General features: G+C 37.1%; 1 protein-coding gene across 1 annotated transcript in view; it reads right to left on the reverse strand.

Annotated features, from left to right (window-relative positions):
* Positions 1 to 1,403: 1,403 nt before the first annotated feature.
* LOC126381757 (gamma-aminobutyric acid type B receptor subunit 1) overlaps positions 1,404 to 26,642 on the reverse strand; it is a 51,549-nt gene continuing 26,310 nt past the window's right edge. The window contains exons 7-15 of the mRNA XM_050031226.1: positions 26,489 to 26,616; positions 25,133 to 25,274; positions 23,064 to 23,214; positions 18,921 to 19,161; positions 16,892 to 17,099; positions 14,433 to 14,689; positions 10,021 to 10,158; positions 6,660 to 6,732; positions 1,404 to 3,538 (exon numbers count right to left, since the gene is read on the reverse strand). Coding sequence (XP_049887183.1) covers positions 3,516 to 3,538; positions 6,660 to 6,732; positions 10,021 to 10,158; positions 14,433 to 14,689; positions 16,892 to 17,099; positions 18,921 to 19,161; positions 23,064 to 23,214; positions 25,133 to 25,274; positions 26,489 to 26,616 — 1,361 coding nt within the window. The 3' untranslated portion in view covers positions 1,404 to 3,515. The remainder of the gene's footprint in view (positions 3,539 to 6,659; positions 6,733 to 10,020; positions 10,159 to 14,432; positions 14,690 to 16,891; positions 17,100 to 18,920; positions 19,162 to 23,063; positions 23,215 to 25,132; positions 25,275 to 26,488; positions 26,617 to 26,642) is intronic.

Raw genomic sequence — 26,642 nt, forward strand, 5'->3', positions numbered from 1 at the left:
TTTTTAGGGACCTCTGCCTGCCACCGTCAATTATTATAGAATCTATCTCTGACTCTGATGATAAACTCATTTTGAAATATCGCGGAAAGATATTTGATATTTTTATTAAACCTTCAACAATGCCAAGATTACTCACTGTAAGTATATGTTATGTGTCGCGATATAGGTAAATTGCGAAAACTCATAATAATAATTGGATTTCAATATCCCAGTCACGTCCATTAGGCGGATGAGGCGAGAATTAAATTGCTAACTTGTATAACGACGTTACAACATTGTATGAAATCCTCGATTTTCAGCGAGAATGATTTCCTCCTCTTATTGAATTATAAGATTTTTTCATTCATTTGAGATTCGTAACGTAATAATGTATAAAAGCGGATATATTCATAAATCTTTTTAATGTTTTTTTTTAAAGTCCAATTCATTATTGACAGGCAATTTGATATTATTTTATTTTTCATTACAGCGAAATGTTTTGTGGACGAGGTAATTTTTTGCTTGGCGGAAGTAATTTGCTGACGGGATCACGAAACTAATTTCCTTGTGTTTGCCTGGTATTTATGTTTTCTGGCACGTTTGTTTTTAATTAGCGTGTCGTGGGGCGGGATGGCGCGCGCTGGCGGCAGGCACTGATGGCGGGCTGATGGGACGCTGCACGAGCACCATTGTTTATCATTAGCGCGCTCCTCTAATTGGTATTCCGGCAGCGGTTGCGGTCACCGCTCGCGTCTGCTCTGAATTAGAACCTACTTCCGCTCACTTCACATTTTTCACAACCTCTCTCTTATTACCGTACCCGGATGCGTCGACAGTTGTGAACAACGCAGATTTATTAACCCTTATATCCACATTTTCACTCATTAACACAAAATGTTTCATTAACCTTTCATAATACACGCAATTCACGTTCGCCTATGCGCATCGCAAATTAAGGGAGAACGGCAGCTAATAACGAATATTAAGACTACAATACAGTGTCGATTTATTAGCCGAAGATTTCGAGCAAATTATATTGCTGTGTAATTTCCTGCATAGTAACGTAACCTACTATAGAGCAAGTTATGTAGTATAAATAGTGTATAAGCAAGGGGAAAAACTGTATGATTGGGAGTGTCCCTTCCCTGACCCATAAAAGTCGCTTGGTAAGCAAATACATCGAAGGGACCTTTATTGTGGGCAAGGCTCAAACCGGTATATGCAACACCGGAACGTATACGTCATACTTTGGTTATTTTCTTTTTACGGCGGTCTAACAGGCAATCTAGAATCCTTTAGTGTTTTTGCTTTTGTTGCTCCCTTTAACATCTTCATGAATCAAACATTTCATTTGCCGGGAAGAAATAAAACCAAGAAATACATTCAGATCATTCGATGATTCTTTATTTACACAGTGACGACGTTTCGGTGAAACTTTCAATACAACCAAACATAAAGATCACAGAAAACTGACCACTTATGAAGCTTATATATGAAATTTTCACTAACATTCTAAATAATTAATCTATCTATGTACGGAGCCGTCCGCGGCGCGGCCAGGCGGCCCCTCACAACAGAAGCCGGACCTCCACACCGCCTGGGATCACAATACTTCAAATACCAATAAAATTTAGAACGTCAACGATTTCCTAATGTATTTAAAATTTAAGAAACAATATGTACAACGTTAGGTAACAAAACACATTACTTTAATTCTATGCAGTCAAATCTTTGACTAAGGCCGAATATGCACTTTAAAGTCTCTGATACTAGAATCTTGATAGAATCGTTCCGTTTAACTTGAGCGGCAATAGCGCTGGAGTGATCATTTGGGGAATGACCTTTTTAGCTATGTCTATGTGCTAAAGTAAATAAATATTTATGTTAGCAGTCAAAGTGATGTCCGGTTGAAACGTTCCTTTTTGAGGAGCGGAAATATATAGGTGGCGCGGTCGCGGCGCGCCGGCCGTCGTGTTGAACGTCAGCCAAAAAGAGATTCGGAAACAACCATTCCGAAAGGCGGACTTTTCATTGTGTTTCAAAACACCGCGATGTATGCACACAATTTATTTATTTACGCATTTGTGTTTCCGAGTAACGTATGGCTTGCGCAAATTGAACTAAAACTATGTTTTTAGTGCAATACGGGTAAAAATAATAACTATTCAAACAATCTAGGTATATATCTATTCCACTAAGTCTACATTTGTCACTTACGTTACTACTAAATATCAATAATTGGCAGTGCTGTAACATCGGTATATTCTAATAGATTTTGTATATTGACGGATAAAGTTACATCTGAAATTTTCTAAACAATAGCCAATAGATAATATTTATAAGTACAGTAATAAATAAATATATTTGTTCGTTTGGCATCCAAAATCACTGGGATTGAGCCGTTTATATTTTTAAATGTGTATTTTATAACAATTAACTTTAAGTCAGAGATCTTTTGTGATATGTACCTAACTTAAGAAATTATTTGTTAACACAATAATTATAAAATCCATAAGAAAGATTATAACAACAAGTCATAACAGAAAATTTAATTTATTTTATCGTTAATTTATATTACATTTATGATTTTGAGATGATGATTATATTTCATTATACATATTTTAATTTCGCTGCTTAATCATGAAATTAATATATTTGGTTTGAAGACCATGACATGAAAATCTATTGCGACCAACTATAATAATGAGTACACTTTAAAATACATGTATTTATTTAAATCAGACAGTGCAAAATGTCGGAGATGTGATCCTGACGATAAGAACATGATTGTGAAACAAAATAATATTACATAGTTTTCTTAAAACTTCTCTCATAGGCAGAGCGGCAAGTCCTAAACTAACAATTGAATGGGATTAAGTTATCCTAAGCTCACTTGAGGGTGGCATCTTTTGTGATTAACTGTCGCCTACTTATCTACCCTTTTGTAACTGAGTCATACAAAGCTTTATCCTTTATACAGTTTAACACTGCTGTTCCTAGTTTGTCAAGCACTTAGAATGTACTTCAAGAAAAATATTTCTTTGTGCACATTTGCGTTGAGTTTTAGAGCTTTGCGACGTCGTAGCACAAAAAGCCAAAGCTGTTTTATCTACGCCGCTACGGCGTAGCAATGGGTCTACGACGGTTTTGTGTCACGCTTACTAAATAATACGCTTAATACGCTTACTTTATTCAGTTTACAAAACATTGTTCAAAATATCGTCACGATCCCAATATCCACAAGTATAATACATACCGAAATGGCCTGTGACAATCATCCTTCGGATACTTGATAACATGTAGTCGGGTCATAACATCAAAGTAGCATATGGAACAAATACGTCTAATGTTTCGCACATTTGAATTTATTTTCAATCCAGTCATCTAACTATGTATATAAGAACACTTTTATCTCTTATCAATAAATAACCATAAAGAATTTGCTACAGCGTGATTCATGAGAGTTCTATAGTCAACATTAATTATGTAACTATGTTATTCTAGTTCGACACTATCGCAGATTGCCTTGCGGGCGATCAGATGTGCTCATCCTGTACATCTGTCGAGAGAGAAAAAGAACATTATTTATAAGAAGAATAAAGTCGATATTTGTTTCATACCGATCAGATGTAAATGTAATTAGCCTAGAATATTGAACTGAAGCAACGGAAACATCAAAGCCATTTCAAATGAAAGTAACTGCTTCGATCTATTAAATTATACTATAAAAAGCTAATTTGCATATTTTTATATACATTAAGTTGAGATAGAGGAGTAGCCAGAATAAAAGTATTATTTGAGCGTATGTTTATCTTAAGCTGTTGTCTTATATTCATGAACGTAAAAGCGGAACAAAAATGATAAAATGTGAAACGACACCAAAGAACTAACATTATTTGAAATGGATCGCTGTTCTAATACATTCAGAACGTAAATAGAAATGAAAAGTAGAAATTAGTGGTTAATATTTCAAATTGTAGTAAGTAATCTCGTTTCTGACGTTTGTAGCGCCTACTTCGAACCGTAATGTAACATTTTCTTATATATGAACCACCATTAACGTAATAAGAGTTTATTAAAAAATAAAACATAACAGTAACAACATCCATGCAAGGAAATCTCGTTACTTAGCGTCGTAATGGAGCTCTCATATGTAAACTATCTTCATTGAATTAGCCTTATATCCACATTAGTCTCGACAAACAACTAATTTATTATCTCGGGGAACTAGTGCACAACTTCTTAAACTGGTAACAATATTATTGTTAGTTTTTTTTTTTTTTTTTTTTTTTTTTTGACGTGACTTATTGTAGATTTGCCGCAGATGGCATTAACTACTTGGCCGGACAAATTAACTACTTGGCCGGACAAAGATTATTGTTAGTGACTATATAGTGATTGTAGCTTTAAGAAGTGAAATCGTGGATCGTGTTAGGTTTGGAGCCACTGTATTTAAGATGGATATTCCAAAACAAGGTCGCGAAGCGAGCGGTGCTAGACAGAGGCACACACGAACCAGTGGCGTACAAACATAGGGGACAAAAGTGCGGTGTGAGTGTGGGGGTACCATGCAAGTCTCGGGAACACAAACAAGTACAGGTAGCTACGGGGAACAACATCTCCAAACTACTTACATTACACACTACCGGAGTCACATACCTATCCACACTATGTATAATGCCGACTTACGAGGTGTCCACCTTTTCATTTGAATGGTCTTTTTCTCCTCAATAGCACAACGTCCACAGAATGGGAGCCCACTCTGGTTTGCATTTGTTATTGTGTATACCGCTAACTTATGGTAATGTTCACACACAAGGGTAGGTTGTTAGCTATTTCATGTTGCATTATAACGAGATTTGACTGCATGAATTTGTACACTATAAACTTTAAAAAATATAATCAATAATCCAATAACTTTATTATATTTGTGTCAAAAAGTACAAAACATTAGAAACGATAAAATCTTAACGTCGTTAATTATTGTGAAAATTAACCACAAAACCAAACTAAATATGTAATAGCCATAATATAACTTGAGCTTAAAACTATCTAAGTTTAACTGGTGCCAATAAAATATAAACGTGTTAATTTGAGGACATTTGTGTTATTATAATATAATGTTTAATAATTCTATAAAGATCGTTGTAGCAATATTAACTCTAAAGGTTCTGGCCTGCATCGCAGGACAAACGCAATAAATACTCTATTAGTTAAACAAGGTACAGAACAGCTAGAAAAGTGATTAACTTTATATAGTTTACAATCGAATAGAAATGTTTTTAATTGCTAAGAGTACCGCTAAGTCAGTCTAGTAGGAGTTACAGGTAGATAAGTTAGACAATACGCGTGCAGTGTTACATCCGTGTGAGGTAGAGTCGAGTCGCCGCGGCTTGCGCGGTGCACGGTGACGCCGCTACAGTGACTACATTCCTAACTAAGCTTCATTTCGTTTCATGTTTGAAATTAATTAATATTCTATACTTATTATTAAAGATTAGACGTGTAGGTACGTAAGGATACAACCGGTGAATGTAAGTTGTCCGTTATTAATTGTTTACGCTCTTCGATGTACACTACACGCAAACCGCGGCTATAAATCTTATAATACTAGTCATATATACAAATAACTTCGCACAAAAGATTTAATTTAATATTTTATAAAGGTTTCCAAAAGATGGTTATTTATTTGCATTTTTGTTGAGTGAAACCAAACCTCTTTCATGTTTTCTTTTGTTCGAAGCTATTTCGTAAGACTTTGTGAAAGTGAATTTAAACAGGTAATTAATTCAAAAGGACTTGAGAAGGCGATTGTTATGGCGCACATTATTTTAATCGTATCGCTCTGAAGATCGGATCGTTACGAACAATGCACAATTTAGTTAGAGCCGTTAACTATCTATCTATATTAAATTTAGCAGTAAGTAAATGTAATATGACAAGTATAATTTCGTGATAATAGCTGTGATGAAAGCTGAATCAAATCCTTCAGAAGCCTTAATTTGATGATCTCGAGAAAGTAAAATGTATTTCGATGCATATTAAAATCTAAGCCATATCAAAATATTATGTACCTACTTATATTAAATATGAACGTAGCTTCTTGGGTATGAAAAAATTGAAACAGACATAGGGTTTCAATAATTATGAGATATTTTTGTGTTAGGAAATAGAAACATGTACCTTTTTAGCTTGATACTACCAAAAAGTCAAGTCAGTATCTACGAGTAAGAAGGAAAGTCAGAAAAGTGAAATGGATTTGTAAAGTTTCAAGTGTCGGTTATCGAAACGAGAGAGCGTACTGTAAGCTGCTCCTTTAATTTGAGTTTAGGGTTGTTGGATAATTATTAATTTAAAGTTTGAATTAAGTGGATGTTATATTCCATTATTAAGATAATTGACCAGTAGCTTGTGTACCCAAAGGAGCCGCGATTGTCCTTTCAGATAGTAAGATAAATTTTGAATTAAGTGAGAAATGTATTGCGGAGTGAACCGTACGCGCGCTCTCCCGTTGTGTAGGTGTGGGGGGGGGGGGGGGGGGTTATATCTGGGTAGTTAGAGGTAGCTCTCTGAGAAGTCAAGGTCAGAGACGGATGCGCGCGAGGAGCGCGTGTAGTTGGTGGAAGTGCCGTAATCTGAGGTGGCGGTGGCGAGGTCGGCCATGACGCCGCCGCCCGTACCTTGCGTCACGTCCGCTGCCGCCGCCTCGCGCTCCGCCAGCTTCTGTTTCAGCACCCGGATCCGCTCCTCTTTCTGCAAACAAACAACATTTGCACACCCCGACAAGCATTAGCTGTACAACACGGGCCGAGGGCGTTGTAGATTTGTAACAAATAAAAAAGAAACAGTTTTCCACTGCTATTGTTCAGTTTTCGCGTGGCCTGTTAGTCGAATAACAGAAACGAGTTCTCGGGACCGAATTTTAAATTCGCAGTTCGAATTTTATCAGAGGGCTTTGGGAAAGCAAAAAGAAGTGTCGGCTCGGTGACGCCCTTTATGATTTTTATCTGGAACAGCTAGCAACAGACGGCCAGTTGGGTCAAAATAATATATAGCGAGTCTAATTCTTCGTAATGATATCTGGAAAACGTAATGTATCTCCGGGCTATTTCTGAGTAACGAAATTGGCGTACAACGGATGAAAGAGGAAGATGTGTCTACAAAAAATACGTTAACAAAAAGCCCTTGCTCTTTTATGGCCTCGGGGGTTATTATCATCAAAAACATTGTCCATGTACTGTGTGGATTCTCAGTATTAATTGAGAAGGTAATAATCATTTATTCATAGGATAAATTCAATTATAATTGTTTGATTGTGGTTCTCAATTAAATTGGACTTTCGTGATTATTGTATCCGGACGATATCAGTTTCGTTTATCAATTAAATGTAATGAAGCAAGGCAAGATAATTCCATAACAACTTGATGAATAAAATATTTGATTGAAATCTATTGGATCTTATCTGGCAGTTAGGTACATTGTAAGCAGTCATATAGAGCAAGAGACAGTGAATTCATTATTTATTCAGACAAACTGTATTGGTAGTTAACTGGCAGAGAAATCAATAAATGAAACATGTAAGATAGGTTTCAAGTTCCTAAGAATATTTAGGTTGATTCTATACATAACAATAATAATAATTTGTTTTGTATGTTGTATGCAATAAAGTATACAGGGTGTTAGTGACATCGTAACAAATACTGAGGGGGATGATTCAGACCATGATTCTGAGTTCATATCAAGTGGAATTGTCCGTCGCAAAATTCATGATTTTTTTTTAGTTTTTTTAAATTATTTTCAATTCTATACTTTTGCGATGAAAAAATCCACTTGATATTAACTCAGAATAATCAGCTGAATCATCCCCCTCAGTATTCGTTACGATGTCACTTACACCCCGCACAAGTACATACTGCAGCCATACAAGTAGGTATGGGTGTTAGTGACACCGTAACGAATACTGAGGGGGATGATTCAGACCATGATTCTGAGTTGATATCAAGTGGAATTTTCAGTCGGAACATTCATGAAAATTTTTGTTTTTTTTTTAAGTTATTTTCTGTTCCATACTTTTGCGACGGAAAATTCCACTTGATATCATCTCAGAATCATGGTCTCAATCATCCCTCAAAGTTTTCGTTACGATGTCACTAACACCCTGTATTTGTATTGTATTGTATAACATAAATAGCCTATATACGTCCCACTGCTGGGCACAGGCCTCCCCTCAATCAACCGGAGGGGGTATGGAGCACACTCCACCACGCTGCTCCACTGCGGGTTGGTGGAGAGGTTGATTCTATATTTGTAAGTAATTTTAATGAGTAATTACATGTTTAGTCAAAAGTGTTACTACAGGTATTACTTACTACTTACAAGTCAATGATCTTTGACGTTATTAGTTTCGAAGAACAAGTAACTACATGAAATAAATATAGTAGCCTGCATATCGCACAGTATCGTGTCAAACTGATTAATTAACGCGGATTAGCTAATGATGTAATAACAACAGTGTTTATGGTCACTGAGCGGTAGGCCACGCTTGACCAAGTGTAGGAGCATTATATATTCAGAAATGTGTAGATTACCTTATAGTTGCTCATACAAGGAGACGGACCACAGATAAAGGAAATAGCGCAGGCAGATGAGGATTGCTTATAGGTACCGTTCTAGCAAATACACTATTTCGTAGGAACGCTATTTAAGTAACCCTGTTCCTAATCAATGTCAATTCATCTCGCAGTGCAATAAACACAAGTACATATAGTTCAGGCCGTATTAATAAGCTTACTCCATGGAAAGTCTAATTAAAATCGCGGTATTTTAAAACTAGTTAAGTACCTACTTGAAATCAATGAAACTAAGTAATAGGTACTCGACGGATTTAACTATCGCTTTGAGATTGATGCTAGGATATTATATTAGGTACAATATATCTTTTATTCCGAAGAGTTACCTTTTGAATGTTATTATTTTTGAGTGTTATTATTGTTAGGCTTAAGACGATAAAGCGTCTTTTGTACCGAGAGTTTAACTAACTCTGGAAGATGTACATGCCAGTGGTTTTAAAATCGACAGCGTTCGCAAGGAGATTCCATATGGACAAAGTTGCGGTTGAAGTTTGCTTGAAGCATAATGTATTCAGGAGTGTGTAGATCGCTTATAGCGCCAAGGTTCCCCAGGGCAATCTGCGCCGGAGCTGGCAAACTATGTTTGACAGCTGACCTCGTGAGCGCCATTGAAACCGAATTGATTAAACAACAGTGGCGGAAGGCTGTAACCTAATCACCGTATTGGCAGACTAGTTACCGAGTTGCGCAAGTTTAGTGAACTGGCACTTGCCAAATTTTCTCACGGATCCTAGCAGGAACGTATAGACTATCAAGTTTCAAAGTACAGCAGCTTTCATATCTGAAATAAGTTTTCGTTTGCACCATTCGCTAAACGATACTTGATAAACTGATATGTAAGTCGGGAAAAGGGAAAGCCAGCATTTAGGTATTTTATCTTTATTATGATAAATAATGAACTTGGGTGGTTCTTTTGGAGTGATGACTGACTTTGTAAGATTGTAGTGACTATATAGAAAAGTTTTTCCTATTCTTTTAGTAATCACAAAGGCGGAAACAACGGGAATACGGAATGCTTTCAAAGAATGTCGGCTGTAACGAAGCTAATTAGAGGGGTGTATCGTTAGCAATACTGTACTCTTTGTAAACCCGTCTCGAGTGACAATAATGATATTTATATAATACAATTATGATTCAAATGTTGTGTCTATCAACCTAACACCTTTTCCCCGCGATCATCATATTAACCAAGTAATTGTGTGCGTTGTTTGTGTCAAAGATTATCAAATATGATATCGCAATTGTAACTGGTTACAAGATTCAAACCAATCAAAGACAATCCTATTGCGACATAATATATTGGTTTATTAATTATAAAGTAATAAAAAAAAAACAGTACTCTCTTCCATTGGCATAGGAAGAGTGAATGACTTAGCTCAGTTATGAAATATGAAGACTTTGATGACCGTACCTGTGCGATTAGTTTTTGGAGCTCCTCGTTTTCTTTCACCAGTTCCCGGTAGCGCTCCTCATCTGCCGGAGCCGAACCCGAGCCGGACCCTCGCCCACTCTCCGCGCGCTCCGTCGGATGTCTGATCACTTCAATCACCTGCACGTTGAAAAGTTTAATTCATATTAGCCAGGACATGTTTTGAACAACCCAATGGCGCTACAATCTAATGTAATGACCTAATAGTTTCGCGTCAGAGTTCGATACCGACCCCGCCAGCGAGATCGACGATTTCCCTCATTCAGCGCTTATCTCTATCGATCCACTAGGGTCGATTAATTCTTTCAAATATTCTTTCTCTCAAACGATGCCCTGACCCGAGGTTTGCGCCCAACTGGGCATCCTCGGGCCTGTTGTCTTAAATTTTGTACCGGGTTAGAGCTCTCAGCGCTTATGCGTTAGTGCCATCTGCGGCAAATCTACAATAAGTCACGTCAAAAAAAGCATTAATCATCAAAAGTTCATATTCATCTTTTATGATGTGAAGTCAATATCTCACCTCACCAACTCTAGTGTCAACCATAGGCATGAAAAAGTCAATGTTCTCTGTGTACCACTCGTGTTTAAATTCCCCATCTTGGAAGTTCGCGTACGACTGGTCTGATATTAAATCTTTAAAGAAGAAAGTTTTTCTGAATGAAACAGTGCCGCTGAATATTTGTATTCATACTCTGAAAACAAGTAACCTTTAGGGAGTAAAATAAACAACAGAAAAACGTTATCTCGTATTCTGTTGCTCACATACTAAAGTCACGGAAAAGTTAATATTATGTAGTGACGCGCACAAAGTCGTGGCTTCTATCTAACAGATGTACATTAAATAACAAACAAGAGGCAAACTAATTTTGAAGATAAACATGGAAACACATTTGTGTTTCAGAACAGTATATACTTCTAGGTGGTAGGCTGCGCTCAGTATTACACTCTGTCAATTTGTAACAGTTGTCAGGGGAGAAGTAATGTTTGTACGGCCGATACTGTCGCGTTGTCGACCACACCAACTAGTATTGACTTAGGCCACAAACACAAATAGCGGTCTATCCTTTAATCACTAGTGGCAAACATCCGACAAGATGCAACATAAGAGTACTCCTCTTGTAGGGAGCAAAATATTTTGACGCTTTAAGAATTATCTTGGGGACATTATGTCTACTGTGGAAAATGCAGCTTGTTATTGGCTAAGATCGATGAATTCATTTTGCATCTATAAAGAAGGTCGAAGCGCGCTTGTTTAAATTGCAGCGTAAGCATAACTGACGCAGAGTGCGCCTCCACACCGCCCTCAATGCATCTATTATTATTTTATCATTTACGGAGCCTTGTTTTAAAAGCAAACTTTATGAAAATTTTCCAAAGATTGTTAATACCCTGTTAAACAAATTGTTTGCATAAAGAATACGCTAAAACGATCTTTTAATAACAACACTGCGGTCAACGTTTTATATAAGAAAAAGATTCGATTTCAGGAAAAAAGGTTTCGACCCATTTTTACATTACTTACTCGTATTTTTAAATCAATTGTATTTCCATGGCTACTTTCTCGGGTTTCATAGGTTCTTTTCAATAAAGTGATATTGGACAGACTGATGTGTTAATAGATTCATATCTATTGAATGTGTTGAATCAAATACTTGGTCCTTGTGTTGAATAGGATTTGACACCCTAGTCAAACGAGATACTTTTTACAAGACGTCAAAACGAAAGTATTTTTGAAGTTTGTATGGAAATAGGTATTGTCCTGTGACGTTATCAATAAAAGTGGTCAAACGTCGTACCTACTCATAATTTCCTAATGACGAGCTTTCCAGGCTACGTTCACCAAAAACAGATGGCGTTGTACAGCTATAACGTGATAACTACCTATTTTCTCATTACTCGGGTACGTAATAATTCCAAAATACAGTATAATGGCAGAAGCATATAAACAAATGATTGTTGCTTGATAGTTGGATCACATTATTTCTCTTTATTTTGATTACGATAATAATAGGTGGAAGATGTAATTGTGCCTCGATGTAATAAAAAGTTCATAATTTATCCAAAAACAAAGATAAAACATGCATATGTCTGTTATCCATGAAATTAGAAGATTAAACGAAGGAAAATCTGTACAGTGCCATCTAATTGTTTTTGGGGAATGTAGCCTGATAAGTCACTCAGTCATAATTAAAATTCGAAAATAAGTCGAACAGTAAAATGAAATTGATTTTTGATGATATTTTTTGACCGGCTTTTAGAGATAAGCATGTTATGATTTATCTTTGACCCAGTCAAATACCCTATTTTAAAGTAGCGTTTGCAATGTTCGTACATAAGTATGTAGTACGAGTATAAGTGCTCCAGTACTAAGTAACGAGGTATGGGTGGCTTAAGAGCCATCTATTGTCTTTAATCCACTGGTTCATAAAACGGATAATGGGCGAACTGAACTGTAAGTGTCGTACCGCAAGCACTTATCGCAAAGCATTAAATCCTGGTTAGAATTAAGAACTTTCTCGGCAAATCACAGTTACTACGTCTGGTCTGTTGCACTCCCGTAACGTTTTCCAATACACTGGTAACGGATTACGGTTTGGAATTAAAGTGTTGTTTTAACGTTGTTTCTAGAAAGGTGATCAAAAGTTATAAGATTAAATTCTTGCTCCTCGGATTTCAGAATTAGTGTTGCTAGGTATGCCGACTGGGACGTTACGTCGTCTCGATTTTCAAGAACCCTAAGGCTCAGTCTGCGTAATGCGTACGGTAGGTATGTACTCATTTATCACTACACTTTTTGCCAGTACTCATCCGCACTTAAGGAATCCGGACCTGGTAACAGTATTCCGGTAACATGATTTTCGGTCTAGATAAAATTACGACTTCTAGTAGGTACGTAAACTTTGCTTGCTAAGTGACATAACTGTTAATCGGATATCTTATCTGCAACGACAATGATCAGTACATTGATTATTACCGCAGTTTTATAAAGGTTGGCATTTATATCGAAAAACTAGTTCGCAGTAACCAATGCTGTTCTGTTACAAGTTACTGAAAGTTATTGTCGTTCAAAATATTCAAGTAGAATATCAGAAATGTAACGTATTGAAATGATCCGTCGTATAGCTATACAGTTATATTGCTTTACTTTTTTATCAAAAAGCCTCACGACAAATAGCTCATCGTTATCATTTCGCGTGTGCTCTTCTAGATGGGGTAATTCGGTTTTCTGAATGGAGCGCGATATATTATGTTGAATTTGCTGAAGGTCTCTGAGGTCTAGAAACGAAATGATGCGTCTTAGAAATGTACACACTCATATATGTTACAAAATATATTGCATATATCAGATATCTGTTTCTGTTTACGGATAAAGCTTTCATTTTAGAAAGTAGTAACAGAATAATAAAAGCAATTATTGTAAGTACCTAAACATTAATCGCGCACAGCGACTTGGCTAGTTTACAATTTGATAAAGAATTTTATTTCTGTCGATAAAGATTACTGCGATAAATAATCTAATTTTATTTATCAAATAGAACGGCGTGCGCATTGCGATATATTGATTAATTATGATTTAAAATCGGGCATATCATAGCCATCTAGCTAGATGCCAAAATTAAAAGACTTTTTTGACGATACAGTTCTTCTTACTACAGCTTATGAGCTAGTTTTTGTATACTTAATGTAATTTAGTTTTTAAATTCACCACATACCAAACACATGTAATACTCTTCAACCTGCACCAGGGAACAGAACGTGATGGAATTTACTTTGTACCCTTCCGATTGATAAAGGAAGGGTTGTGTTCAATAGTGACATGCTATCTAAGTATAGGTACAAAGTAGGGTAAGATCGAGTGATATTATCGGATGACGGTGTATGGTTTATGGCAGTGCGGTGAAAAAGTAAAACGAAAAGCATGTATGGAGAAGTTATGTAGAGGAATTAGAAATTAGTACGAAGGAGCTCTGCTCACGTGTCGCAGGAGATTAAGGCTGTAAGTGTGATCGCCGTATGATCTAATAAACAATTGTAAGGCAAAAGCTGCTATTTTCTATATAATTGTATAATTGCGTTGCACGACAGCGACACGAAATGGAGAAATAGAGTTCTATTCTGATACTGCAATAAGAAAGTACTAAGTAGTTGGTTGCTATTTTTCCGTTTGTTATTTTTCGAGCGCTTTCTGAAGTTTTTCCAGTTTGCCATGACAAGGCGTTCTTTGAAAAGGGTTAAAACAGCTTTCTAAATTGGAGATGTTGATAAAAAGTAGTACGTGTCGTATGTACTTTGCTCACGCTAGCGTATCGTCAGGCCGGCTGTGTGGCGAGAGCTAACGTACCTACCTTTCTTTTTTTTTGGTGTTTTATTTACTTAAGGGCTAACGTACCTACCTTAGGAATGAATATAAGCGCCATGCTGAGGAAGCAGCAGAAGACGATGGCGAGGGATACGAAGGCGAAGGCGGCGTCCTGCTGGCTGGCTATGACGAGCGTCACCGGAGCTGTGATGAGGCACAGCACCACAACGTTGTAGATGCTCATCCCCACGTAACGCGAGTCGTTAATCTGCCGCACCTTCACCGACCGCGTCTCGTACGCCAGGAATAGTCCGAATACAAGGACTAGTCCTTTGTAGCCGTACATCACACCTGTAGAAATATACGGTTTTGTTATGAAAATGAGATTTTTTTTCTTTCCCAGAAATTAAACGGATGTATCTGAGCGTCTCTATGTATTTTAATTCTATTACGAATTCTATTATGTATCTTCATCATTATTAAATGTTGTTTCGTTACGTATGTGATATAATGGGTGAATTTAGTATCGTGTAAAATCCCCTATTGTTTCCTCTGATTTTCAGACGTTCTGACATGGATTAGGTTACGTACGATGCTCTACATTCAACAGACGGGTTTCATATTACGGCATAATTAGTCCATTAGCAGAACAACACTGCTTGCTGTTTTGCACCAAACGTACAAATGTGAAGTGTCTAGAAATTGTCATATCCTATTCTCTTTGTCTGCCACGGAAGTAGAGGTGGATAAACATGTAAGTACCGTGATATTTTAGTTTAAAAGAACATGCTTATGCTATCCCATTATGATAAGCTATGTAATTTAAGTGAAATATTTTAATTTTAGCATTTCCCAAGCGACATCACCAGGCGCCCAGCTGTTATTAACGACTTTAGAAAAGTTTAAATTTTGTTCTTCAAGTTACGGTCGCAAATGAGTCGCAATGGACTGCGAGGAGAGATTTATAAAACCAAAATTGTTTACTAGACTTAAAATTACCTCATATTACGGCTCATCTTTCATAATTAATGCCGAGATTTACGCGTGCCGTAGGTACCGAACGGACCATCTTGTTTTTCATTAAAGTAAAAAGATGACTAATGCGACGATAAAAATGATGTATGCATACATTTATAGAAGATTGAAGTAAAATAATCCTAAACTAACAAAAGTGAGGGATACCAGTTTAACTGTCCGCGCTGTAACGTGCTGATTACAGAAAGGGACCAGAACGGGAAACCTTTTTGCCGTGTTATTACGGTAATAATAATAAAGATGGAACGAGGTAAGGTTCAAGAATTTAAAATTACGAGACTTGAGTTGTAGTTACTTCTTAAGTCTAGGTGCTTTATTAAATTAAATATTAATTTGGCTTAAAATATACCTACTTATTAGTGTAAAAAGTAGACAAAGGCCAGGCGCGCACTACGAGTTTTTCGGCGTGCGGCTGAAAAAGTAGCGGCATAATGTCGCACTGTAATTCTGTACCAAACAGTTTTAAATGGTATTGCGCGCACCGCAGCGGCGCAGTATTACAGTGCGACATTATGCCGCTGCTCTTTTCTGCCGCGCGGCGAAAAACTCGTACTCATAACTCATAATCAGACTTTTTATAAGAAAAATAAAAGGTTAAGCTCTTGATGAAATATGATTGACTGACCCTTGTCAAGTATTCCACATCAGATCTTCACATTATAAGTATTCATTATAATATAATATAATGTTAAACAATACACAGATATTTGTAAATGGAATGTTCCATTTGTCTATTACAAGTTCCCTGTAAAGGTGTAATAATTCTCCAGATAATTCGTAGATAGGTATGAGTCCGGAAATTTAATCGCTTCCTTAGTGAGGTCTTTAGGTGGTTACTTACTGTAATGTTACCCATTTACATAGTATATTGTAACCATTATTTTAGAGTTTAAAATGAAGTTATATAGCATTATGGTGACTAATTCACTAGATTTAACTATTGAGTAATACCGAATTGTAGCGTTGACAGCGACTTTCCGAACGGCGACCCGCGCTACGGCGACTCTCTTTACGGCGAGTGGCCTTATTTTCCCTTTACGTCGAGCGAGTTTTGACGTTATTGTACAGTTATGGGTAATATTATCAACCATTACCAAATAACAAAATTATTTTAAAGAAGAGAGAAGATTATCATGTTATTATATAGTTAGTGTAGTGTTGTGTGTGTGTGTCTGTATTTATGTTATATTTATGTGTGTGTTTGATGTTATTTATAAACTGACTGGGCACTTTCTGCCCCGCATTTACTGAAATGATATCCTATACCTAAAGGTTGGCTGAAGGAAATTGCTAACTTAGCAATAAGGCCGCTTTTTGTAAGTACTAATAGTTTATGTGTTGCTTATAATATTATTTGCGTATTGTATTATAATTAGAAGCGAAAGCGATGTGTCAAGACGCAGTAGGTGGAATCCCACGGTCTCTACCATTGCTAATTGGAAATGGCGTAATCTTTGTATGTATGTAATGTAACAACATTTAGGTACAGAATGACTATTGACAGGTTATTAAAGTTACCGAGCCAGACAGTGTTGTGCTCGCTCTCGCAGTGTTCTAGCTCGGGTCGTATGTGGACGTCGTCGTCGTGATGACGCGGCGCTTCCAGCGGGAACACCTCCACCCGCCTCTGCAGCGGGTCCCTCAGCTGCCATGCTGTCAGTAATGCCGCGTCCACTGCTAGCAGACCGCCCACCATCGTGTACAGCTTCCATCCATGCATGCGCTTCTGACGGGAAGATAACCATACTATTAACTTTATCTATCCCATAAAACCGAAGAGAAAATCTAGACATCCATTCATTATAATAAACAATTTCTATTCTATTCTATTTTATACATCCTTTCTAGCCGCCTGAATTATTTCACCACAAATCCAAGTGATTGGCAAGTCATATCGATATCGTGGCATGTACACGAAGAAACAGAAGAATGACGATGTCAAATAATGTTAGACCATATAACGGAAAAGAAAAAAGGCGTTGGAAAGGCCAAGTTAGCGCGAAATGCGCGCCTTACAAGTATGAGAAAACAGTTCATACTTAAACTTTGTACTCCACTCGTCCTTAAATTTTACGACACATGGAGCTCCGCGATAGTCTATTAAAAGGTCGTCTTCAGCATTATAACCTGCAGGGCAGAAAGTCAAACATCGACTATCATGAAGTTTCCTCCTTATCACAGGATTGCTAAAAACTTTAGTATGATCTCTCTATTTATAAAAAAAATACTTTTGTATGCAATATCTTACGAAAAGTAATTATAAAATTGCAGCCTACCACATAAAATATACATTGCCGGTAAAGCGGTTATGGAATTTGAGAAGTAGTAGAGCTATCATAGTTATCTGTTTGCAGGAGTAGTAGAGAGTGGGGTTGAACCGGCGACAGCGGTTCTCATACAAAATGCGCGTTAGGACCTTTCCTATCTTTTTCTTCTATTCCGTAATCCATACTTACATTGCTACATGATTTCGTTAACCTACCTTATTTTTCATAATATTAATTTTATTATATTATCGGAATAACTCATTACATCAGTTTTATTTTCCTTGCAGACTTAGGTTTCTTTTTTCTTGCCAATATATTTCGGGTTAAAAGGTCACGCTACTCGTAGTCATTCAATTTGACCCCCAGTAACTAGGTTTATAAAGTTATTAGGTCTAATCATGGAGAGGCCTTTCCATTGAGTGAACGATATACGGCAGTTGAATTCGAAAGAAAGACTTTCTGAAAAGTATAATCTTATAACAACTGACCTTATTTCTTGGGTATAGGTAAGTGTATAGTAGATTATTCTATTCGTTTAATGAAATGAAGGGAGAAAAGCCCATGTCACGTACAACAATTTATTCTTATGTTCTATGCGTGGTCAAATATATTATGTAAGTAAAAAAATGTTTTCGCTTGATAAAATTGATGGCTCGTAATTTGGCTGGGTTTAAGTATTGTTACTTCCAAGAGTAAATAAACTTCACTCATAAAGGCATTGGATGACAAGTAAATACCAATGAAGCTTCGTCATTTGTATTCCTTAAATATGATAATGAGCGCAGTGGCGTACGTAATTAATGCTTGGTCCTTTGGTTTGGTTATTTCATCAATTACCATAAATTGTCGGTCTGGATACGCAGTAACGGCTATTTGACTTAAAATCAAGCTCCGATTACGGTTACTTAGCGTGTTTTTGTAATGATGATTTAGAATTTAGTTTTTTTATGAATATAAACGGTTAATAACCACCAATCCGCACTGGGCCCGCGTGGTGGTTTAAGGCCCGATCTCCCTATCCATCCATAGGGAAGGCCCGTGCCCCAGCAGTGGGGACGTTAATGGGCTGGTGATGATGATGATGATGAATATAAAAGTATGAATACAAAAATAATGACATACTTAATACAATTAACGTCTGTATTACTCCTAGTCGTCTCCAGTTTAGATTTGATAGAGACTTTATCGATTTGCTTTTAGTAGTGAATGCCATATGCGGCGTATTATCTTATCTCTGTGAAAAAAGTCTCAAAATAAATAGGAAAAAAATTTACCGTTACCTTAGATTCAACTTTGGGCTTGGTGGTGTGGCGGTGAACCCGCCAGACCTTGGTGAACATAGCGCCGTATGCCATAGAAAATCCGGTGGCCAGCAGCCAGGCCCTCGCTGCGCACAAGCCGGGGAAGTGCTGCGGCTGCACCCAGCGCCCATCCACGCCCAGGGCCACAGCCGCGCCCAGGCACACGCAGCAACCGCACAGCATTACCGTGTTACACGCAGGGTGTGACCATTGGATCACCCTGGCCGATAATTGATTGAGATTAATTTAATTATAATTGTTATTTTTTTATTTTCCATACAACTTTAAAATACTAACAACACGGTTTGGGTGGTGCTGTCAAACCATAGATGTTTATAGAGTAGATTCAACGTAGCATACGTCCTACTGCTCAGTACACGCCTGCCCTCAATCAACTGGAGAGAGTATGGAACATACTCCACCACGCTGCTCCTCTGTGGGTTAGTAGAGCAGCAGTAAGTAGTTGATATTTTCTTTTCTTAAGTATACAAAATTATAATTTAACACTGCAGCCATTTCTTGAAGATTGCGCAACAAGTCTTAGTCTTAAATTGCAGGGTAAGTTCCCCGAAAACAATATAGATGGCGTTGTACAGATTTAACGTGATAATTCAATATATAATCTCCATGTTCTATATAGAAAATATTTTATGTGTGCGTTATTTTTCTTTTGATGTGATGTCATTGTAATGTATACAGGGTGGCCTAGAAGTTCCGGTTCAAAATGAAAAATTAGATAAGAGGGGCTCATTAGCTACCAGAAACATCCCCATGTATGTTCAGCAATTATTTACGGTTTAGGAGATATGACCCATTTTGTACCTTTTTCTAGATTTTCTGCCTTACTTCAGAAATAATCATTTTGTCGCTATCCCTTTCTTAATAATTATTTTATTTTACTTCACAACTATGCCTAAAGCTGTGTACCGCTCAATCAAAGATAAATCAAAGTCAAATCAAGTATAAAAAAAAAGTTATCAGAAGTCAAAGTGAGAATTCGACCAAAATTGTTACAGTTGTTAAAACTTCGCCGAAGAATAATAAACACATGAGATTGTCATAGACCCTGACAGTATTTCTAAAAACTGCTCCATTTAATAGGCTTTTAGAAATACCAAAAAAAGTACCCTTAATACGGCAAAAAACTAAGTAATTAGCCCTCAAAGATTGCAAGACAGACAGATTTGAAGGAAAATTTGACATTCTCATACAATGTAGCTGCTTCTTTCTAACGTTGTTAAAGGTGCTCAAAGACAGATTTTATTTTAGTATCCAATAGTAATCCGTGTCTGTGGTGTCCTAAATAATAAATGTTTATTTCTTAATTACCATTACCATTAAAATGTCAATGTACTGGCAGAAACATATATAAAAATAATTGTTGTATGATATTTGGGTCAGATTACGTATAGAATTATATTGCTACTTATATTGCTTCTCTTTATTTTGTTCGAAATAGTAGTAATGGGTGGAAGATGTAATTGTTCCTGGATACCCAAAAACGATGCACATGTCTGTTATATAGAAGGTTAAACGAAGGAGGGCTTCTATGCTGTTCTGGGAGCAAATAAAAAACATAGAACACGTTCAGCTGCTTGTCTTCCCGGGCATGTCGTAAAAACCGACAGAGGGATTGCGTCCTCTAACATGATGGACTAATGTTATGGGCGATAGGCTGATCCCTTATCACCATAAGGTTCATCATATCCACCTTAGGACTTCGTATCAACAGTGGCTGCAAGTTGTCTTTGATTACTTGTGGCTCTGCCCACCCCATTTCGGATTACGGGCGTGAGTTTATGTATGTATGTATGTACGAAGGAAAATATGTACAGCGCCATCTGTATTTTTTGGGTCCTCAAAAGTTAGTTTAAGTTTCTACTTAGCCTAGAAAGTCCCTCCTAGAAGCCTAAGTGCTTGGTTCCAAGATCATAATTTGATTATAAAGTGTAGATTCATGTATAGGTGTGCATTATCTTTGCTTGAATGTAGATATTCCATGTGTAGGTGCGTCCATTACGTTACGTAGACACGACGTAATATCCGTTAGTAGCCTTCTATGACATGCCCGGGCTGATAAACAAAGGGATGCCATTGTAGCGGCTTTTTGTAATAAGATCATGGTATGGAACGCGATTGCAAATACCTACTTCAGAGAAAATATAACGTTTTGGCACAGAACAAGAAATGCGAATTTCTTTTCATCTTCCATTATGAACAATAATAATCTCAAACAAAGTTATAATGCTATTGCAATTATCATCGATATTTTACAAAAAAATATCGATTATAAATAAAATTATCGATCGATTCAATAAAATTTATAGAAATCGATAAGTTTGTTTTTTCCCTAACATGTGTCGCAAAATCAAGATTTGACAGACGACATGACTTGTTTGGGCCCACATATTAGCACAAAACGACATTTAACACAACACACATATAGCACAAAATTTTATCACGTTAGCCCTACTGGTGACGTTATTCAATTTGTATGCGTGCAGCCTAGCCCCATTTGGAGGTGAGATTACATTGGGAACAGTTGTAATCTAATCGCTGCCAGGACCTAAACCGAATCGGTATGTAGTGATGAGCTTCACTTACTACAATAAATTCAAACTCGAAAGCTTTGACCGTTTGAAATATATTCTTTTTATCAATTTACGAAGGAAGAGCATGTTTCCATGCTCTTCCCGACCCTAGAGATTTTCTGCAATAAAAACTTCGTAGCTGTTCTTGTTTTATACTTTTATACAGGGTGTTAGTAACATCGTAACGAAGACTTTAAGGGATGATTCAGAGCATGGTTCTCTGTTAATATCCAGTAGAATTTTCCGTTGCAAAAGTATGGAGCTGAAAATTATTTTAAAAAGCAATAAAATATTCACTAATTTTACAACAGGAAATTCCACTTGATATTACTTAACTCTGAATCATGAGCTGAATCACCCTCCCTGTATTTTTCCATTTTGTTGTTGTTGAGAACATCATATTTTATTTCTTATCAACGTCAGTCTGTGTCGTTCCTTCAATTTGTAAAAGCTATTTTATAAAGATGTAGCTGACCGCGTTGCAGCCTTAACTAGGCAAAAACATTAGAAGCCGCCGTGGTTTACGTCGCAAGTTAACGACGCCACGATATCCGCTAGCAATAAAAATGAAAACTTGGAAGCGAGCGAACTATTCGTAACAAGATGAGAGCAGCCCGACTTACGTGGCTTACGTTAAGGAAAAAGCTTTGGGTAAAAGGTTTCGAGGATACTAAGATTTACGACGAGTCAAAGATTCTAGAAAAGAACAAGACCAGAAATACGTACAACTGTATCTTTTGCATTACCCTAGTATTTATCTTTTACGGTTGTAACTTTAGCTATTCAGAACGCATTTCTCGCTAGCTGCCTATTACAAATGCGGTTAAAATATATTTGTTCTGTTACTGCGCAAAATTTGCATTTTTATTGTATGGCCTCATCATGGGGTTTACATTCCATTCTTTTATCTTGTGGTAAAAGTCACTTTGGTACACGGTTTTATTTTTCGCGCGGGATGCGTATGAAGTTTTTAATGAGACCCCTGTCAATGCTGTTGAAATACGCTTTTTTGGTTTTGCTAGTGGAGGGGTGGGTTGTCACAGTGATAAGGGTTAACGTAGTTTGTGTTCACTGTTCTAATTTGAACTATGGTGCGATGTCCTCAGGGACTTGTAGTGTAGTGAGGTTTGCCTCTGATGTGAGCGGCCATTATATTGTTTGAACTAGACAGGCGCAGAGATCAAACGATAGCTGAACATGGTTACGTGCCAAGCTAAATAGAACGACTTTATCCAGGTAAGCGGTAATTTAAATCCAAGAACAAAGGATGATGCTAACATAGAATAGAAAGCAGGTTTCCTTAATATGATATTATAATATTAGTGGCGGTAGATATCTCTTATGGTTATTGCAAGAAGTCTTCGTAATGGGTTTCTACGGGGATCGCAATAGTTGTAGTTGCCGACCTGAATCTATTTAAAAGTATAGTGACCTCTAGGTATGTAGGTAAATTGTACGGACGACCTTATGTTTCAAGTAACTTCATAAATCGGAAAGAAAATGAACTCTATAAGAATTGGAATCTGCTTACCGTCTGTGCCTGTGCAGCATGTTGAAGATGATGAGCGCGATGGCGGCGAGTATGCCGGCTATGCAGAGCGCGGTCATGCAGGCAAACAGCGGCAGGGATACCGTCCGCAGCTCGTTCACCACCACGGTGCGGTCTGGGGGCACTTTGCCACCTGCACAAAAATATTTCATGCATTTTTCGCTTATGTACAACATGCGGGGAAGACCGGCATAGGGGGAAGTCCGTACATGCATAATTTTGCATTTTTTGCCTTGATTTTGAAAAGTAACGATACCTCCGATATATTGATAACAAAATCAAGAGTGATGTCAATGTGAAATCCAAAATATACTTTAATCAGTGTCAGTGCGGTAGTAAAATCCGTGGAATTTAAATTTACATAACACTATAACAACAATCAAAGAGAACATCCAGTTACTTTTGGCATGTATAAATAATGACTTAATGGTTTATCTCATACTATCTATATTACACTGTAGATTTCTTAGAATATTATATTGCTCAAGTCAGAAAACAATTAAGACTGTCATCTCATGTTACAGCGCAAATTATTTGTTGAGTAACAAATGTTATGGTTGAAACTAATGTCACTCAAACGTGTACAAGATAAGTAAGTAAGTAGGGACACATTTAAATTTTCCTATTTTATAGTAAACAAACATACTTACTATGATTTCTTTTTAAGGTTAAGTCTTATTATATTCTCTTTGGAGCCTACAATACAAATACACTTTATTTCACCAAAATAAAAAGAAATAATTACATAAGCTTCTTAACTAAGTACATGGCAAATGGCGGCCTTATCGCTTAAAGCGATTTCTTCCAGACAACCATATCATGGTGAGGAAAAATGTAAAAAAAAATTGAAGCCTACTATTAAATAAAATTAAGTTTGCAGCCAAGTTCATATGAACACGATATCAGTCCTAAATAATATTTTTATAACTGACTTTACTCGATTTTTATATTTCTTGTCAAATGACGACTGCATTTCATCGATTTAGTCTGTCAACTTAGTTTAGTAGAATAACCAACTCTTTTATTACATTCGCGTTCATCTGCTACCTATTCTTGTTAGATTTTTCTTTAAGGTTTGGGCGCATTTTGGCCGTACCGAATACACGATCAAACTTTACGGGCTTATTCATACTTGCAACAAAGAAGTTAAAAAGTACATCCGGTAGGCAGGTCATACTCTTTAGCCAAAATCAACGTTCGGCGTTTGGCACTTTCTCAAATGTGCTCAACCCTCGTAAAACTTTATGCCATAAAACAGTTCCGAGAACTGGTACTTTCCAATTTTATTATAATCATGTTGATATTTTCTATGCCTCCAATCCACATTCCCTTGCTTCAGGATTTTTGTAAAATTAATTACAACAAGGAGTGCCTTGCCAGTTTGCTTAGCCCTGGAACAACTCGATTACCTCAAAATGTTTGAAGAATTAATAGCAATTCATTTAGTTGCTTACTGAGCCTCGAATAACTACTTTTCTTGTAACAGAGGCTGAATGCTTGTACATTTTTTGCTACATGTTTGTTCATTAAAATTTAAAAGACGTTGTAGTTGGTAGAACGCTGGAATCTCACTATGAGATCGCAGGTTCGAATCCAATGATTTTCGAATTTGTTTTCGAATTCATATTTGGATCATAAATGATTATCATTTGCCTTGCGGCGAAGGAAAATATCGCGAGGAAACCTACATTCCCGAGAAATGCGTTTCCGAAGTATGTGACCTAACTCGATTTGGGCTGGTTTTCCCTACGGGTTGGAAGGTTAGATAGGCAGTCGCTTCTGTGAAGGACCGGACCTGTCAAATCTTCAGGCAAGCGGACCTTGTGAAAACGGGATAAAACCAGGAAGATGATGAGTCTATTAATAAAACATGCTTGTGTCGATAGAATTTTTCTTCTAAAATTGAATTCAAAGACAGTTCCATTAGGAAGATAAGACTTAAATGGAAGCGCTAACGTTACCTATACGATTTTTTGGATTTAGTCCAATACTGATAGTGCTGTAGCAACTGGAATCAAAACGTAGATATATAATAAAGAGGCGTTACTTACCGACCCACCTCTCGCGTTCCAACCAAGTGAGGTTGTCAGCCTGCGTATCGTAGTACCCCAGCTTCACATAATGGTTGTCCGTCAACTGTTCGATCTGAGTCAGCGCGATCCGATCACCTTGCGACGAGAACGCCACAAGACCCTACATATAACATATCAGCAATGAAAAAACTTATAAGTACTTAATACCTTTTCTCTACTCATTACAAAGGTATAGCCGGCGGACAGCAAATATCAAGCCATTTTGATATTTGTTTTACTTAAATGTACGATGAAGTAAGTACTGATGTTGACAGGATATCGACCAATAATACAATACCTAACTAATACCTGAGCATACATACATAAACTCACGCCTATTTCCCGCCGAGGTAAGCAGAGACTATAGAATTCCATTTGCTTCGATCCTGACGCACTTCTCTTGCTTCTTCCACATTCATCAATCGCTTCATACACGCACGCCGGTTCAGAGTAGATCGTACTAAATCTTTTCTAAGGACATCTCCAAATTGGTCAATGTAAGTCCTTCTAGGTATTCCTCTGCCAAATCTAATACCTGAGCAATCTTGCTCATATGAACATGCATGACACGTGATAGTTTAGTCGGCTTCTAGGAATTACATACGAATAGATTAGTGTGAAATATTCAAAATTGTGTTAGTGTCAGTTATACAATACAAATTTTCGTCCGTTATCGGACTCTTTGCTCTATTACGTGCTTTGCAATCTATTCGCTGAAAGGCACTTTTTATTTCCACATATCGACGTCTTTATCGACAAGTATCTATTGTTCCAGAATTTTTATAACTCGCAACTGAAAATGCTCTCCGCTATACGTCGAAACTACTCGCTTTCTTTAGATTGAACCCGTGAGAGATTTTCAGATCGCGATTCTTTTGAAATGTCGACGTGAAACGAAAAGCTAGCCATAAAGTTTATTATAGACTTTAGTGCTCGGAGCGACATTCTCTATCTGTGTCTTGAATTATTACGTTATATTGGCACTGCATATTGGGCATTTTTTCGATCAAATTTTTCTTTATGCCTTATTATAGCTACTATTCACTCATAGAGCAATACGAGTCTCCGGTGGTTCTCTTGTCATTTTTGTATTTTTTTATGTTGTGTTTATATGTGTAGTGTCTATCTTATATTCAACGTACAACATAAATATTTTTGCATAATAATATTCTTTATCTACGTACTTTGTTGGACAAGTCATTGAGCACAATTTAAAGTGGTCTCTGTCGAGTTGGGGCGTAGTTCCGAACGTATGGCGACTGGGGCCGTCTCCAACAATAAAAACTTTGCCTAACCTATGTAAAGGATCATAAAAGCAGCGGATGCGACACTCACAGATACCCCAAGAAATGACGTCGAATTTATGGCTTCGTAGATATCGTCTGCGATCTTCTTGTTGGTGTAAGTGAAGTTTTTCAAGCTCAAACCACTCTTCTCTAGTTTCTCCATTGTTTTGTTGAAAGCTGAAACAATGAGCTCTCTGTTAACG

The sequence above is a fragment of the Pectinophora gossypiella genome, chromosome 3 (genome assembly GCF_024362695.1).
Source record: "Pectinophora gossypiella chromosome 3, ilPecGoss1.1, whole genome shotgun sequence".
Lineage (NCBI taxonomy): Eukaryota > Metazoa > Arthropoda > Insecta > Lepidoptera > Gelechiidae > Pectinophora > Pectinophora gossypiella.